The following is a 19,072-nucleotide window of genomic DNA, read 5'->3' on the forward strand; positions in this document are numbered from 1 at the left end:
TGTTCAAAACTGTAGATATTATTGGATAAAAATATCTTAAACTAATTTTGTGTATATTATTGGATAAAAATATTTTAAGCTAATTTCGTGGATATTATTGGGTAAAAATATTTTGAGTTGATTTTTGTAGATATTATTAGGTAAGAGAGTCCTACACTCCACTCTCACTCCGGGTAAGAGAGTCCTACACTTAACTCTCACTTCGGGTAAGAGAGTCCTACACTTAACTCTCACTCCAGCCTCATCTCTTCCATATCTCATCCATAAGTATCTCCAGCCACCCTTCCCTACGAAATTATCTTCATTTACACTTTCCATTAAAAGAATATCAAACACTCTCTCTCGGACAGCTTTTAGGAGTTCTTTTGCACGCCCATTGCAAAGCTTTTGTAAGTGTTTTATCATAAAGTCTCCTTCACATAAGTTATTTCTTTTTTAGTCTAGTTTACGTGGATATATTATTTGTCTCATTTGAAGATCATTTGGTCAGTCAAATATTATGTAAACTATAGAAAGGTCATTCTGGGAGATAAACTGGAGAATATGTTATAGTTTGGAGTTTTTGACCAAGCTAATGGATAGATATGGGTCCAAAATTTTTATAGAGTATTTTTAACATGTGTATATGATTATTGGTTAAGGAGTTTTGCATGATTAAAGGTTTTGATGAAATATTTTCTTATATTTAGAAACTTAGAAACGGGAAGAGGAAAAACAGTTTCTGTTTTGAGAAAGTTTAACTCTTTGGTGGTCTAAACCTATTCCAATGATTTTGATAATTTTATTGGAGGATCCTAAGCATCTTATATACATGTTATACTATCATTTTGAAGATATTTGATGTTAGTTTCAAAGATATGAAATTTTATGCAAGGAGATATTCAAATAAGCCAAAGTGTGGATGTTCTTGGCTAAATTTATGTTTTGGTTCATTTTTAACCATGTGATCTTGAATTAGAAGCTTATATATGTTTTAGGACATCTTTTTAAACCATGTGATGGTTTATTTTGAAAATCACATATTTATAAGTCATAGATCAAAAGGTTGATCAAAACAAGTTAGAAACAAAAATCAATATAAATAGCATATGAGAATTTTGGCCCTATGGAGTTTTAATAGTTGTGATTAGTTTTAAATTTTTCTAAATTGATATTTGAGTTGAAGATAAAATTTACATGAGATATGTAAATTTTGGTGACTTTTGGAGTTAGTATGCAAAATCCTTAAGTTATGGGTAAAACAGTCATTTTCCTACATGTAGAGAGTAAAATGAAAATTTTACTCTTTAAGTTAGTATTTTTCATATTTCAAGTTATTAGTGATTTAGTGCTAACTTTTAGAATCACTAATTACAGTTCCTCGTTATCGCGCTTGAGGTTTTATAAAAAACGCGGAGATCGAGGTAAGTTAGCTTTTAACTTACTAGCAGTCTACTGTGTATGTGTGCTAAGTAAAGGAACTACAGTATATGTATGTGTGTTATAATATATGTCATGCCATGCCAAGTCATCACGTAATTGTTTGTTATACAGAATTTATTCTGTCATCAGTTTTTATCTATTACATAATATATTCTGTCATATATTGTTGTACATTACAAATACATCATGCTAAGTATGCCATATATTACATGTATGTCAAGTCATGTAATATTCACTATTGCAAGTATGTCATGTTAAATATGTTGTCTATTATATGTTATGCCATGTTACGAAATATTTCTATCTCAAGTTGGTCATGTATTTCAAGTTATGTTCAAGTCACGTTATGTTACGTCAGGGCTTCAGTCCTTTCATATTTCAGTCACGTTTCATCTTGATTACTTATGTATGGGGTCACAGTAATTGTGATGCATATACTACGTGAGACACAGCAATTGTGACACGTACAATACATGGGGCCACAACAACTGTGGAGTATGTATTTAAGCAGTTAAAGAATAAGTTTCCGTAGAATACATGGGGCCACAACAACTGTGGAGTATGTATTTACACGTAGAATACATGGAGCCACAACAACTGTGGAGTATGTATTTTTCATGTTAAGTCAAGTTTGTGTAGAATACATGGGGCCACAACAACTGTGGAGTATTTATTTACACGTAGAATATATGGGGCCACAACAACTGTGGAGTATGTATTTTTCATGTTAAGTCAAGTTTCAGAACAAGTTCATGATAAGTTAAGTTTCACATCATGTTCATGTTAATTCAAGTTTCAGAGCAAGTGCATGCTAAATCAAGTTTCAGATCAAGTTCATGTCAAGTCAAGTTCAGTTCATGTTTCAATTTAAGTTATGTCAATTATGCTATGTTGTACGCCAAGTTATGCTTTAATTACTTATGAATTTAATTATGCATTTATGCTTTTACTATCATCCATGCATCATTAGCTTGTGTGGAAGTTTTTTTGTTAACTTACTGAGATTTGTAATCAAATCTCATTTTGGTAGTCCCAACTACCATTCCCCCCGAATGGTAGATCTTGTTATAAGACCTGAAGGAGAATCAATCAACTAGACATAGTTGACTAAGCGACGGTGCGACATCAATGTTAATATAGTAATTAACGTAAATTACTACTTGTACGATTGAGTTGCATCTCTAGTACTTTTTGGATCATAACCATTTTAGACTAGTATTGTGATCTTAGTTGTTCAATGGGTTTTTATGTATGAAGTATGTTTTATGTATTTGAGATATTTTCAATTTGATGCATAGTATTGCTAAAGAAAAAGATTTATCCGCTGCGAATATTGCATATTGTTAGATGCATGTTAGGAACATTGCATCTTATATGTCATGAACAGGGGCAGGTAACCTTTTGTTGCATGTCTCGACGCTTCAAATGTTCATCCGATCCCAAACGGAATTTGGGGGCGTCACATGTTTCACCTAAGTTTTCTATTATATTTTGTTTATTGCTAGTAACAAATTTATTTAAAGATCATTTTTAGGATTCAATCAATTTTTCTATTCTTCTCTTCTTATTTTTTTTAAGTTTTTCATATCTAGATGCATATTTTCTATTAGACTTTATAGTAAAAAAGAACAATATCTACTATATAAATTCTACTATGCTTATGAATATTCTAGAATAAAATAAATATTAACATAAACCAATTGAACTTGATTTAGCAAATGGGCTTCACTCTAAATAACAAATGAGTTTCACTCTTATATGAAACTATTAATCTGCATAATAAAATAAAATATATTAATATTAACAATCAAAATCAAATAAATAAATTAAGATTTGATTAGAGAAATTGAAAAAATAAAATAAAAAATAGTCAAGGAATACATGGCCCATGGGCCATGTGAATTCAAATTTCAATTGTTAAAGCTTTTGGTTGAAATGTTGAAGAAGAAGACAAAAAATAAAATGAAAGAATGTTGACTGAGGCTTGAAGATAGGGCCGGTTGATCCACACAAATGTTTCTTCTTTATAACCATAAAAGTTTATTGTGTAGTACTTGTATAAAGTAAAATTTTCAAATTATTACCTTCGGCTTCATTGACCACAGCACAACAGAGACAATTGTTCAACGTCTTGCAAGTGCGATGCAGCGATGAGAGAGGCGGCCAATGCCAAATATGAGCAAGATGAATGTAAGAGAGTTTGAGATTAAATAATGGAATCTAGAGCACAAGCTAAGAGATGAAATAAAATTTGTAACTTTCAACCGTTTCAAGTATAAAAAGTGAGTTTTTATATCTTCTAAATTTTTTTTGATAGAGATTGTAACACTTTTTTCTTAATTTATTGTGACTTTTGGCTTTTCCAAGTGAAGTTGTAGAGTTTATCTATTTGTTTCTTCTTCTTTTTTTTAAACCGTAGAGTTGAAATTAATTTTTTTTTCTCCTTGTTTAGTTTAAATTTTAAAAAAAATTAATAACTAACTTTTTAGTATTTTTTGGGCATTTTTTCATTGTGGGGCCTCAGGCAACCACCTAACTCACCTTATGGATCAGCCGACCCTGATTATAACCTTCTCGCTCAATGTAAACTCTAGAGCAAGTGTGAGAGTTATAGACATATAAAATGAATCTTGTAATATTTATTGGATATTTAATGTTGTTTGAGAAATTCGCTCAATAGAAATAGGGATAATCAAAACACTGCAGATTATCTCTCCAAAAAGGGATGCTGGATGACATTTACCTTCCACCAGGCTAAGATATCAAATTCCTTCATATACGGTTGTAATTCTGCCAAAAAGTATCTAAGTTCGATTGGACATCTAAATTATTTTGAATCTTGTGGTATCGTCAAACTTCATACCCCACTTATGCCTTTTCGGCCTACTGACTTTGGGAGGAGGTGTCCTGTTACCGGTACCGATAAAAGGTAACGATAGCAGGATCAATAAGAGTAAAAATATTTTCTTTTTGTTTGATATATTTTTTTAAACATCTTGAAACATGTTTTTTTCTTTAAAAAAAAAACAATTCACTAATAAACACTTTCTTAACCATTAAGTTTTTTTAAAAATAAAAAATACATAAATAACCAAGTATCGGTCGATTTGCGGTCCCCCCCCCCCCCAACTTTTCCTTATATTAATGCCATTGAATGTAGAAACTCATCATACAACCTATTAAAGGTGCAATTAACACTTAGCACAAGTTGATCCGTGTTGCCCAGATGACTAACACAAGAGGGGGGGTGAATTGAGTTGTATTAAAAAAATAACAATTATAAATTAAATAAACAATATAAAATATAAACAAAATACGAAATACCAATAAATATAAAGAGTAAGGGTAAGAGAGAAGCAAACTCAGTATGTTAACGAGGTTTGGCCCCACTGCCTACGTCTTCGCCTCAAGCTACCCCTTGAGGATTTCCAAATTTACTATTTGACCTCCTTCAGGTGGAGATAGAAACCTATTACACCTTTGAACAACACCGCTACAAAGGATCCATGTAGAACACCCTCTACACTTGCAATCACCTTACACGTGGTGATTCAACTATTCTACACTTTCTACACGCACAAGGGTTATACACACTATTTTACTGATATAAGAGCTGATAGTGGGTAGGTTATTAGAAAACACTCCTCAATGAGTGAAATAAGAACAATATAGCGCAAATTATATCTCTCAAAATGAATAAAGATTAAGGCTCAATGCTTAAAGAAGAGAGAATGAAAGCTTTGAATGAATGTTGTATGCTCTGGATGTTGTTTTTGTAAAGCTCTCAAATGATCTATTTATAGGCATATGAGACTTCATATTCAAATTTAAAAAGATTCACATGTCAAAGACAACATCATTCACTTTTTCAAAAAATTCAAATAAAAGGTTCTTCTTTTTCAATTGTCAAAGACAACATCATTCATTTTTCAAAAACTTCAAACTTAATTTTTTACTTTTGGCATATGACAAAAGGAGCACACTTTACTTTTCAAAAAATTCAAACCTAATCTTTTACTTTTTACATATGACAAAAGGAGCACACTTTACTTTTCAAATTTTTCAAACAAAATCATTTACATTTTGCATAAGTCAAAAAAAGCATCAATCACTTTTGAAAATATTCAAATAAAACATGCACATGTGAAAGATGATAATCAATTATCTTTAATATTTTCAAAATTCAACCCTTTAATCAAGGTATGCACATGTGAAAAATGACAATCAATCATCTTTCAAAATTTTCAAATTTAATTTTCAAAATATTCATGCACATGTGGAAAATGTATTTTAATGTTTTATGATAAAATATTAATTTTGAGTCTTAATCCTAATTTCGAATTTTTAAGAGATTTACAACATTACTCTATCACTTTAATGTGAATTTGTTCCCTTCTTGCTCATGCTTGTTTCCTTGATGTGTTTGACTCTATTGTGTAAACAACTTGAGTTTGAGACTCCTTTGTTCTTTGAATTCATTTGTTATCATCAAAATTCATGTGTAGATATATAATTACACAAAACTTGAAATCTTAGGTTCAACAATCCGACATCCCTTCTTGCTGGTGTTTTCCATTAATTTTGTATCACAAGCCAAGAACAATAGTGACATATAGCAAAATATTGATCATACTCAAATCTCTCCAATATTTATCATACTTGAGTCTCATGTTTAATGCCATAATGCGTAAAGTAGGATTAATACTTTCACACATTTCATCCAATTACCCATTCACTTGACAAACTTGTTACAATATTCATTGAATATTACATTTAAAAACCTAGAAATGGTGCATATGAAATCATAAAAAGGCCTAAATTTTTTTCACAAAAACCCGAATATTCTCCCAAGCAACATCATTAGGCTGCCTCGAGCTCCATTCGTTACCATCAAAGTGGTAGATGGATTGCATGTCCTCGCCACCTATGGCATCAAAGGCATAATTTATATATTGTTTGATCATTTTCTACATCAAAAATATTGAGTTCCATCTTATAGGAAATCAAGATACAATATTTTCTTACATTCAAGACACGCAACATAAATAAAGGTCTTGAATATCTCAAGTCTAGACGATAAAAATTTCACAAATCTCATCATATTTCTTGCTCTTGCAACCAACTCCTGAACGTTAGATGAGGCATTATCAACTATTATTGTCACTACCACTCCAAACTCCACTCATTTATTATGAACTCCATCACCTTCCCAATGTTATCACCTTTATGATTGATGATTAAACAAAACTTAAAAATCTTTTTGTGTAACCTCCAATCACTATTTATAAAATGAGCAATCAAATACATGTAGTTCAGATCGTGGACTGATGTCCATGTATCAGTAGTGAGGCAAATTCTTTGACCCTTCAATAACTTTTTTAACAAATCCTTTTTCAGACTGTATATTTTAAAAACATCATTTACCACCATGTGACAAAAATGAATGTCAAACCTAGCTTCCAAATCCTTATAGTAGGCTTAGAACCATTCACCCTTCATAAATTGAAATGGTAGCTTGTATGTAATGATCATACAAGATAAACTCCTCCTATACTTCTCCAGGTCAAACTGCACAAACCCTTTCAATTTATTGCCCATGCTACTCTCATCCGACATCTTCTTAGGTCTAATCTCCAATCTAGACTGATTCTTTTCAAGTATTGAATATCTTATAGGATGACTGTTCTTGCATTGTTCTTCTAAATGATTTTTTAGCTGGGAAGTACATGTCGTTTATAGTGACATCTATAAACAACACCACAATTATCACATTTTGATTGTGGATCATTAGAGTCACCACTCTCTAATTTGATAAAATATTCCCACCTGATGGAAACGAATTTATTCTTTGGTGGACTCATGAGTGTAGGGGTAAGGGTATATGTAAGGAAGGTAGCAATATATAGTGCTAGTGTTGAAACTTGAAGATGTATTACGATCACCTACGCTAGCACAATCATCACCATTCATGGTCTCAGCAAAAAATGAAACATCTGACATGATGCAAAGTATTAAACTAATTTAGGATTTTTAGAATTACACAAAAATTAAAATTATACAAAAGTCTCACAATCTGGTAATTTGAAACCCCAAAATAGATTAGGGCATGTATGAATTTTCTCTCCATCTCAACTTGTTTTAGAATTAGTTGTGGAGAATTCTTTACTTGCTAAGAAGTGGTTTAACAAAAAAGAAGAATCTTGTTGAAAGTATTTTGAAATGTGGACTAACATACTTAGCATCCATTCTTTATTTCCTTTTGAGTTAATTCATACCAACATAGAAGAGATTAGCTTGGTTGATGCTTAAGCAAATTTGGGAGCTGTTGTATAGATGCTTCTTTTCACTTAGAGGCTGTTAAATAATAAGATAATATGAAATAGTTTTAGATGAAAGTTGAATAAAATATTATTTAAATATTATTATTGTTTTAAAATTTTAAAAAGTACGTTGAATTGTGATTTAGAAAAGTTATTTATTATATTTTATGTGTGAATTTAAAAAAATTATAATGCTGAGATAAGATAGATTGAAAGTGTTTTTCAAGCCAAAATGCCTCTTAGTTTTTCCTTTGCCAAAGAATTTATACGGAATATGTATCTGGCTGGGATAAAACAAGACTTCCTCTCCCTATCGACACCAGTATTTTACTTTTTTGTTATAAGAGATAGTTTGAAACAATTATTATACGATTTTAGAGCATAAGATTTTTGCAAAGGCTTTAGCTTTGAGATCTATATATGTAACTCTAAAACTCTTTCCCCGTTTATAAAAAGTATTCCCTCGATCGCCAGAAAAGGGTTATTTAAAAAAATAGAGTAAATCTCTACAATTAAAATCTGTTTTATGAAAAAAACTCTATTAACTACCATAATCCCATTCACTTAGTTTTGTTTATAATTACCTCATTATAAAGTTGGTCAAAAATGAATTTCTTCGATTATTTAGTTGAAATACATATAAATAAAAGAAGATCATGAAATTAAATATTATAAACGAGTGCTTTCGATATTTAAAATTTTATAACATTTCAAATTATTTTAAATTTAATCATTTAACACTTGAATGGATGGTGTGGCTCAACCAAAAGAAGATGAAATATAGATAAAAAGAATGTGAAGTGTTTTTAACTATTAAAATTAGTTTAAATTTATGATCATTTATATGGAGAAGTAGAAATTGAAACCCATAAATATATATATATATATATATATATATATATAATATTGAGTAAGTGTTATTTGAAGGACTTTAAACCATACATCATATCTTTCAAATCAAATTATGGAACGTAAATAGCGAGTAATTTAAAGCATTGTTTTTAATATCGTACCCGATTAGTATATTCCGTACCAGCCGTTGGTTTGGTACAAGTATTGTACCTGTTTCGTATCAGCCCATATTTCAGCATGTACTGGCCTGTATTTCGGCCTTTATCTTTTTTTTTTCATTTTTTCAAACTGTAATCTCATTTTTGACTCTCAATTCAAACCAGACTATTTATAATTTATATATATATATGTATTTATATATAATTTATTCATATATAAACTATTATTTTGAAATATAATTTATATATATTTATATATATAATTTATTTATATATTGACTATCCCAAAACAGTACCAATACCGAAATATTTTGTTTTAGTGCCTTGACCGGTACAACATCCGATACGGTATTCAAAATATTGATTTAAAGATCTTCAGATAGAATTATTTATATATATTTTATCACAAGAAAGGAACACAACTTATATTTCATGCTGTGTACTTAAGTGACCATTTAATCTCATACCTTTTATGTATTAATTCATATTTTATATAAATTTTGCCAATCTTATAGTATCTTATAATTTTTTTTTTAATAAGATATGGAACAATAAAATATAATTTACTCAGTTTTCTTAGCATCATATATAAAAAGCACAATAGCTGAGAACAAATATTTCCTCCAAACTTGATTCAGTCTATTCATTTGTTATACATTGTTGTCTCCTGAATACAGTACAAGGCGATTTTTAATAATAAATCTTAGTGCTTTCTTCTCTTATAAATGAATTCAACAATTTCTAAAAGGGTGGGCATTGTTGCTATATTAAAATTTAGGAAAGATGATGAAACTGATCATTTCTTGGGGAATTTATCTAAATTTAGAGAATATTGTGAAATTACAATTTGTTTCAAAAACTTAATCAGGTGAAAAGATGCAGATTTAATTAATTGTATTATATTATTAACACTCGCCTCATGTGTGAGTCAAACTCTCTTAATAAGTAGACCCAACACGTGAAATATTTAATTAAATAAAATAAAGCATAGAGCCATAATTCAAACTCAGACCTCTGCTCTCATACAATGTAAAATCATCACTCGTACCAAAAGTTTATACTAATGAAAAGAGATAAATTTATTTATTGGTATTATATTCTAACATGATTGCAATTTCTCCTTATAAACAAATGAGATATATACTGTCAGAGAGCAGAATACGGAAAAAAGAAAATGGCAAGTAACATACTGTTGTCTTGCAAGAGATACAAATGACTGGACTTTACATGATCAAATTACAAATCACCTATACCATTAATACCAAAAAATTTCACTCAAAATTCGACTTATGCTATCGAATGGAAGGATACTAGAATGTTTGATTTTCATTTTAGAAGACTCGTTCTCCGGTAGCAAACAGATTCCAAAATATGGCTGTCAGGAAATAGAGCATGGCGGTGAGAGTCAAGAATGCTTGGAAAGATCCCAACCATTGTACGAAATAACCCGTTCCGATTGTGCTGATTATCGCCGCCAATGTTCCAGCCGAGTTTGATATCCCTGTTGATGAAGAATGTTAACCAAAATTTGTTTGAATAAGGTAAAAGAATCGTTATCTTAACTGACGGAGAATACATGGGCAACAACATACCATGCAGAAATCCTGCATATTGAGGAGCTATATCCTGATCAAAGAAACCACAGTAGTTGAGTTAGAATTGAATTAGCATTAATGCTACTAAATTGCTACAGTTTACTATCTAAAAGATGGTTTAAGTTTTACAGTTTCTCATAACTGAAAAAATGAAACTTACTTGCATGTTGAGGAGAAAGCCAGCTTGGCTGAAGGAACTCAAGCTCAAGGCTACTGTGATCAGTACCGCTGCGCTTACAGGTGTATTGGCATAATTCAAGCAGAGCAATGACACCCCAGGCCCGATGAAACCGATGGACTGATTATTTAAAGATCATGCATCAGTATAGTGATAGTTATGTAAGAGGAAAGAATGTGTAGATATACACATTTAAGAGGTACTTTTGGTAACATCATGGTCATATAGAAGTTTGATTATGCTAACAAAGAGTTGAGAGTGAATTGCTAAAGTTCAAACTTTTATTTTAATCAGTTATTAACATTTACATAAACTCAGAAAAGAAATTAGAAAATCAAAATCCCATTTTGCAGGAAACTCGCGTATCAGAACTACAATGTGCTACTACAGGATGAAACAGAGGAGGTACCTGCATTATCTTTCGGACTAAGGTCAAAGAGAAGCCAGCCTTGATTAAGTAATCTGATGTTGCGCCTGCAATATAGCCAGAAATCGCCATTGTGCCCCATGGAACAGCACTAAACCATGCTGCTTGCTTCAAGTTCACATTAAATACCTAAAAACACCAGAAAATAGGATAGAATTAGTGTCAAACACCCACCACTATTTATAGTGCATTGTCAACACTAGGAAACGTTTTTGAGTTTCTTTTTATTTTCCGTGGGGAAGGAGGGTTTAAATAATATTTCTTAAATTACTTGAAAAAAGCGGTAGAAGCAAAAATAAGTCGATGTTTATATATTATCAGACATACTTCATGCATAGAATAGCAGTATAAAGTGTAGAAAATGAGGAAACGATTACATACAGTCTTGAAATAAACAGGCATCCATGAGAGAAGAACGAAGTATCCCTGTAAAATGGAACATTAGATTCTTCATAAAAATTATGAAAATTTAGCACAGAGAATGAGTAAATTAAAGAGAAGCAGCTCACCCAATTGTTAGTCACATTAGCAAGTATGATAGCCCATGTTGGTAATTTTGATAATAAGAGGCTTATGGGTGGGAGCTTTCCATCATTCACTGGAGAGTCGGCTTTCCCAGCTTGGATTAGTCGTAGCTCCGATTTGCTAATAAAATAGTTTTCTCTGGGATCATTTGTAACTCCATTTGTCCACATGGTCAACCAGAGTAGCCCTAGAGATGAGAAGAGAATGAAAGGACCAGTAATTCCGATTGATGACAACATAATTGGAGTCAGCAGTAAACCAGCGACATTGCCAAGATGAAATCCAGCCATGGAGAGACCCACTGCAGTAGCTCGTTCATGGTTTGGAAACCACCTGAACAAGTAAGAATAGCTCAGCTAAATTTTAACTTATAGGGAATATATAAGGGTGGCAAAATCCCTTCTTGAACCTGGCCCATTAACCACCTCAAAATATTGCCACCAACAGACAATGCAAAGAAATTAGTAGATACACAGTTGGAGCCAATATGCCTATAAAAGAAATAAAATTACTACATTGTTCAACCTCAGCTGAGGGAAATAGCAAGTTTGTCAACCGATTGAACTGGCTCATCTCATATGCAAAGTTGAACATGGCCACAAACATGTGATTGGCCTCAGTCCAAAAACAAAACAAAAAAAATTCATTTAGAATCAAGGAGGCATTACCTTGACAAAAGGGTGTTCATGGAGGGTAGAGCTACACCTTCAGCCAATCCAAAGAATGCACGGACAGCCAAGAGACAGACTGTGGAGTGATTGGCAGCCCAAGGGGTGAGGAGGGTGGCCAAAGACCACAAAATCACACCAGCTGCGATCACTCTCTTCCCTCCATACCTGTCTATCAATGCTCCTCCGACCAACGACGAAAATATGTATCCCCAAAGAAATGATGACTTTAACATGTAATATTCACAGAAAATTTGTTAGGATGTCAATTTAACATCAACGTCTAGACACAAAACACTAGCGGACACAAAAAAGAAAAAAGAAAGAAAGAAAGAAGAAATGCTTAGATAAAAGGATTTTATGTATTCCTAGCATGAAACAAGGAGAAGCCACAATTTTACTCTGGCAATCTTAAAATACAGATTTTAGACAATGGACCCACGAATGACTGTTGAACAGGTCCAAAAGAACAACACCTTTGTTACCCCTCTGAAAAATTCTATTAACGTGTTAGCTTGTTTAGTAGACTCTCCTTTGTTTAATTCTATTTGGACCGATTACCCATATTAAATTCTAAGTGAAGTTGCAACGTATACGAGATGTTATAGATTTGTGAGCTTCCAGATAAGCACCTCATTGGCATTACACAAGTGTGGTTATCAGAAAATTTACGCAAACGGCACACATATATATAGAAATTTGTTATCTAAAACCTTTTTTTCTTGTCAGATTCAGACTATTTCAATATAATTCATGAGAGGGCACGAGGTTCTTCATGTGTAATTATTAACTGTATTAAAGGAAGGTTTTTTTTCCCCTATTTTATAAGTCAATAATGTGATGAAAATAGTGTAAATTTGGGTCTATCGACCCCCAAGGAATCAAGGATTGAGTTGGGTCAGAGTCGGACGCCTTCCACCAAGCATACCTACTTCTTAGTTTTCGTCAAGAGTTAAATATCCCTTTTTCAAATAGGGAAGTTTCCTTTCAGCAGATGAGAAAAGGGCCAAAAAAAAAAGAGTTTTCTTTCCATTTATTGGTATCTATCTATCTATCTATCTATCTATCTATATACAGTAGGGTCCCACGAGTACTCACTTGCTTTCCCAACCACCACATATTTTTACTTTGATTTTCAATGCAAAGCAGTTTGGCAAGACACGAAACTAGAACTTTTACTTGCAGTAACACCAAAGCAATGCTATTTATTTATGTTTCTTTAGGGAACTGTTACCTGAACAAAATTATCTAAAAATAAATTTATAAATTAATGTGATTTATGATATTTTAGATTTATTTTACGTTAAAAGTATTTTATAATTTGATATACTACGTCAAGTCATATCAGTTTATAAATTTATTTTTATTACTCACTTTGTAATTAAAAGTATTTCCTTTTTTTAATCGTATTAAATTTTCTTATTTTTAGTTCACTTATTAATCTGCAGTAGTTTTAAGTGTCAATCACTTCAAAATGAATCAATTAGAGATGACTATTCTCATAGTTACCACTAAAAGGAGAAAAAAAGAGTTTAATCTACTAGAAACTTTCATTAGTAAATTAATTCAAGCTGTTTCATTTAATTTACAATAATTTTACTGGTGGTTTCGATATGATTATCTGAAAAAACCATAACTCTCTCCACTAAAAGCCGCCCCAAATTCTCATACAAAGAAACATGTCTTCAGAAAACTAAGAGAAAAAGACAACCAAAACAGAGAAACAGAAACAACAAAGCCAACGAATGAACATCAAATCACTTCAAGAAAGACAGAGATTTTCAAGCTTTGGATTACCTGAACAATGCCTAAGAAAGAATTGGACCACCCATGTTTGGCAGCTAGGGGGACGATGGCGACAGACATGACGACTCGATCAGCGTTGCAGAGGCACATGACGCACGCCATTAACGCCACCACCTTGAACCTCTCCGGCACGCTCACCTTCGATTCTTCCCTTCCTCTCCTTCCTATCAGCATCCCCCTCTCTATACCCTCCGCCGTACACCTCACCTCCCATCTCTTTTTCTGCTCCTTCCACTGCTGCAATCGCTCTAGTACTCCTCCTCCAGTGTTTCCTCCATACCTCAGTGACAAACACTCCCATTTTACCGGCTTTCCGCGGAGTCCAGACTCAAACCCGAAATTGGTCCTTTTAAAGCCGACAAAACTGGACTTGGAGCTCAAAAAACACGAAGGGCATGTGGAATATGTTGGAGCTGCCATGGGAGAAGCTTGCTCGCTCACTACCTCTGAGAAAAAAAAAAAACAGAGAGGGAAGAGGAATGTTATTCGTCAGAGAGCCATCAGAAAGATGTGCATTGATGGAGAAGAAGTCGAAATAATTTTCTTAGATGCAGCATCGATTATTATATTACCAGTACAGAACGGGAGATGTTTGGTGGGGAAGAATTTTGGAGTCTTGAGAAGTGGGATTAAACTTAAAAATAGTTGCAAAATTAAAAACAATTTTCGGTTCCGGGGTTGGTGAGAAAGAGAGAAAGGTGCCACATAGGCGCACATAGTTCAGACTTGGTCTCAAAAGGATAGTCTCGTCATTTTAGAAAACCTAGTCGGTTCGGCATGAGTTGGTTTGTCTACGACCAAAAACATCATACGTGGCAACACGTGCTGTGCTGTCGTCGCTTTTGTCCACCTACGACAACGGGGAGGAGAGCAGCTACTACAGAGCCAGAGGAACCAATGCTCACCTTCCCCCTACGGGATACGGGTTACTGGTATTGCCGGTCATAGTAAGCTCTCAACTACCAAGGCCTTGCCGACTTTTCGCAACGTGCACAGTATTTGATCATTTTCGATTTGATTTATTTTGAAATCGTACGGTTGAGGGAATATCAGTAGATTGATGTAAGAGAGAGATGCGCGCGGCGACGCGATCGGTTAAATTTCTGGTCTTGACCGTCGAAAATAACTTTAAAATAAGAATTTCACATTTAAGATATGTTTGGTCATTTAAATTTTTTATTTTAAATATAAAATTTTTATTCGTTATTATAATTTTTTTAAATTTTTATATAAAATATAATAAATAATTTAATTTTTTTAAATTTTTTTAAATTTTAAAATAATAATAATAATATTAAAATATAATATTTTATTATTTTATTTTAAAATTCAAAATTTTTATCTGAAAATTCCCGATGGCTAAGCAAACTGAATAAGATATGTTGATTTTTACTGTTACAATTTTAGTTACTATGAGACGAATGTTTCGCCTACATCCAAGTTTAGGTAAAAGAAAAGGATTGTTATCTTGTGCCTATACTTGTGGATGGACGAGATTCAGCTTTATACACGTCTTGATGATCATGTAAATTTCGTATTTTTAATTATTATTTCAATCTTTAACATCAGATTAAAATATAATGAATATTATTTTTCTTATTTTCTATTATAAGATTAAGATATATATAATTATTATGAAATGTTTTATTTGCTATAAAACTAGGCCTGGGCTCCGACTCCGACGGAGTCGGAATTGCCATTTCCGACCTCCGACTCCGACTGGAGTCGGAACCGGAAGTTCATTCCGACTCCGACGAGGAGTCGGAGTTCGACTCCGATCGGAGTTCGGAGTTAGGAACTCCGATCGGAATTCCGATGGCTTCCGAAGATCACCGTCCCAAAAATCCATTGAAGATCACCGTCCCAAAAATCCCTTGAAGATCACCGGTCGTATCCTTCGATTCCGTCGACCTCTCCTTCTTGACGACCGCTACCTTCACTTCCTCTTCCTCACGACGTCATTTTCTCTCCTTCCGTCGACCTCTCCTTCCGTCGTTTTCTCTCCTTCCGTCGACCTCTCCTTCTTGCATCCGGCTGGTGTTTGGCGTTGCTTTTGCTCGGAAGCGAGATCTCCAGCGAGGGTTGATTGGGAATTTGGGAGGACGAGATCGAAGTAGGGGTGACGTTCTCCTATTAAAAATGGCGTCGTTTAAACTTTAAGGTTTTCCTAAAAAAAATAGTTGCAAAATGTGTAATGGTGCATGAGGGGATTCGAACACAGGATCCGGAGAAACAAAACCGAGCCTCAACCATTGAGCTACCTGACTACATAATATTCATAATACAATATATAATATATAAAGTATAAATAGTCGGAGTTCGGAGTCGGAGTTCGGAGTCAACAAGGCCTCCGGACTCCGATTCCAACTCCGACTATGAGAGTCGGAGTAACTCCGACTCCGACTCCGAATTCCGAGAACTCCGACTCCGTCGGAGTCGAATTCGGAGCGGAGTCGGAAATCTCGGAAATTTGCACAGCCCTATATAAAACAGTTGTTTCATGTATTCAAAAAAAAGAAATTGTTTCATTAGCAACATAATCATATATAAAAAGAGAAATGATATTTGCAGTTACAGAATATGTAAATGTCACATAATTATTTTTTTTTAAAAAAGAATAAATATATGATTCACATGAGAAAAAATTTAATTTTTTAATTGTCACACAATTATTTAAAAAAATAAATAAATATATGATTCATGTAAAAAAAATTAACTTTTTAATAATAAATTTTACTATTTTTCAAAATGATTACATGTCAGTTATACATTCTACAACTTACGTAGCATTACTCCATATGCATGCATATCAAGGTCGGCACATTGGTTAGGCCCCCAACCCATTTGAGACGTTATGCGTAGCTAGAGAGAGAGAGCAATTTAGACACACATGCAAAATACAATAAACGTTTGAGGTGAAAAAGAAAAATGATCAATTTAATGTTCTGACTTGGCTTGAAAAGCATATGAATGACAAAAAACTGATTTTTCATACCATTCACTCTCTTATCTATTATTTGTGTCGTGTGCTAATCATACACTCAGCTTTAATTTTTGCTTTGTCTATTTTTATATCCCTCTTTTCCTTTCTTACATTATATTTTTTACTTGAATTAATAATAAATTTATAAATTGACGTAATTTTATATGATCTATTATATTTAATTTTGGCAAAAGTAACTTTACAATCTAACGTATTACGGTAAGTCACATCATTTTATGAGTTTATTTTTATATAATTCTTTTATATTTAAATTATTTCTCAAATTATGTTACCTCATACGTACACTCATATTTTATCAGAAATTATTAACTCATATATTATCAACCACGGTTGTTATTTGTTAAGTAATTTTGCATCTTGAAATTTAGAAAGCGAAAAAAGTTAACGTTTAATATAATACTGAAAATAAGAAAAAAAAATGCCTCATTTTAATTTAGGGCCATCCAATAAACGATTATTTATTGTTACATTTAATGTTACACAATTTAAATGATTATCTATTTAAATAGTTAGAAATTGATCATGTGAACGTCTTACGAACACATACATACACGCGCATATATATATATATATATATACACATACATACATGTACATAAACACACACACATATATTTATATATATGATCCGATGTTATGGTCAGGTTGGTTGGAGAGATTAACGGGTGGTGCTGCGTTGAACACGATTTGCATTTATAGAGACTAGACTATCATTTTCACTTTTCCTGCAACTACTCATCATGATTACATCACTTGTTTAAAGTTCTAATTCAAAGGAATTCACTTGAGAAATTAAAAAAAATGTACATTTTAGAGGGCAATAAATTGTAGTCTTATAAGATTGAATTTCATTTTCAATGATTTGACTATTAATAAGATAATACAAATAATTAAATTTATATATTTTTAAATTTTTGAGATAAGTTATAATTTTACATGATATCAAAGCAAAAGTCTTAAAAAATGAATTCTAGTGTAGCCGGCCCCAGTTTAGAGAGAGAGACTCTTCATTCTCTCTATAAACCACCACCAAATCAAAATCTGCGCAGCCCCCTCCTCCATCTTTTATCCCACATCCATTTTTTTTTTTTCAGGACTAAGAGCATCAGCAATGACTTCTTCATCTTCATTTTTATTTTTAAATTTGAAGAATATGTGCTTAAAATCATTCACATTGGTTTATTCATCTCTAAAATTATAAATAACTAGCTACAGTCTTTATTCAAACATGAAGAACACTTTTTCATTCTTCAAACAATATTTTTATTATTTTCTCTCTCAACATCCCGAACGGCTCTCTCTTTTATTTCTTTTTCTCTGCTCTCTCTCTCTCTTCTCCTCTTCTTTCTCCATCCCCGAACGCCTCCATCTCCCTCATTCTCTTTTCTCTTCTCTCTCCATCGCCGAAGGCCCGAACGCTCTTTCGGCTCTCCATCGCCGAACGCTCTCCATCCCCGAACGGCTCTCTCTTCTTCTCTTCTTCTCTCTCCATCCGAACAGCTCTCTCTTCTTCTCTTCGCACCCATTTCACCCCTCTGTCTCTCGCTGCTCTGTTTTCTCTCTTGGACGCCCACAATTTTCTGGTGGTTTCTTCATCAACGGCGGCCTCTTCTCTCGCTCACGGCCCTGCTCTTCACGGTTTTCTCTCGGTGCAATTTATTGAGGCTCTGATTTGGGTTTTTTCTCTCAAATTTACATGCCTCTAGATGTGGGTTGGAGGATTTTTTTTCTGATTTGGGTTTTTTCTGGTTATGTACTGGTGGTTGTTGCTGTGGAGCTGCCGAGGAGCTGAATGGTGCTGCTGTGGAGCTGCCGTGGAGCTACCGTGGGTTTGAATGGTGCTGCCGAGTGCCGTGGAGCTGAATATTCAGATTTTAGGAGAAAAAAAATTATAATAATATTTTTTTATTATTTGGTCAAAAAATACATAATCCAATGTAGGAATTTTTCTTCATCTTCAAAATCAATCTTCAAAAGATGTGATTTTAAAGATGAAGATACATAAACCATTGCTAGTGCTCTAAGTATGGCGGAATGCCAATTTGCCCCTCTCCGGTGTCCGGCAACTACTACGCGCTCTATTGCAAGTTTTTCAAGGCGCCGATCCTTCAGATAGG

The 19,072-nt window shown here is 33.1% G+C and overlaps 1 protein-coding gene across 1 annotated transcript; it reads right to left on the reverse strand.

Annotated features, from left to right (window-relative positions):
• Positions 1-9,876: 9,876 nt before the first annotated feature.
• LOC122277790 (probable anion transporter 3, chloroplastic) lies at positions 9,877-14,695 on the reverse strand. Its single transcript, XM_043087943.1, has 9 exons — positions 14,524-14,695; positions 13,943-14,397; positions 12,146-12,372; positions 11,462-11,810; positions 11,334-11,378; positions 10,935-11,081; positions 10,508-10,645; positions 10,345-10,378; positions 9,877-10,253 (listed from the first exon to the last, which is right to left on the reverse strand). Exons 1-9 carry the CDS (start codon positions 14,666-14,668, stop codon positions 10,084-10,086), a joined length of 1,710 nt encoding a protein of 569 aa, XP_042943877.1. The 5' UTR covers positions 14,669-14,695; the 3' UTR covers positions 9,877-10,083.
• Positions 14,696-19,072: the final 4,377 nt, after the last annotated feature.

This window comes from Carya illinoinensis, chromosome 9, assembly GCF_018687715.1.
Source record: "Carya illinoinensis cultivar Pawnee chromosome 9, C.illinoinensisPawnee_v1, whole genome shotgun sequence".
Taxonomy (NCBI): Eukaryota; Viridiplantae; Streptophyta; class Magnoliopsida; order Fagales; family Juglandaceae; genus Carya; species Carya illinoinensis.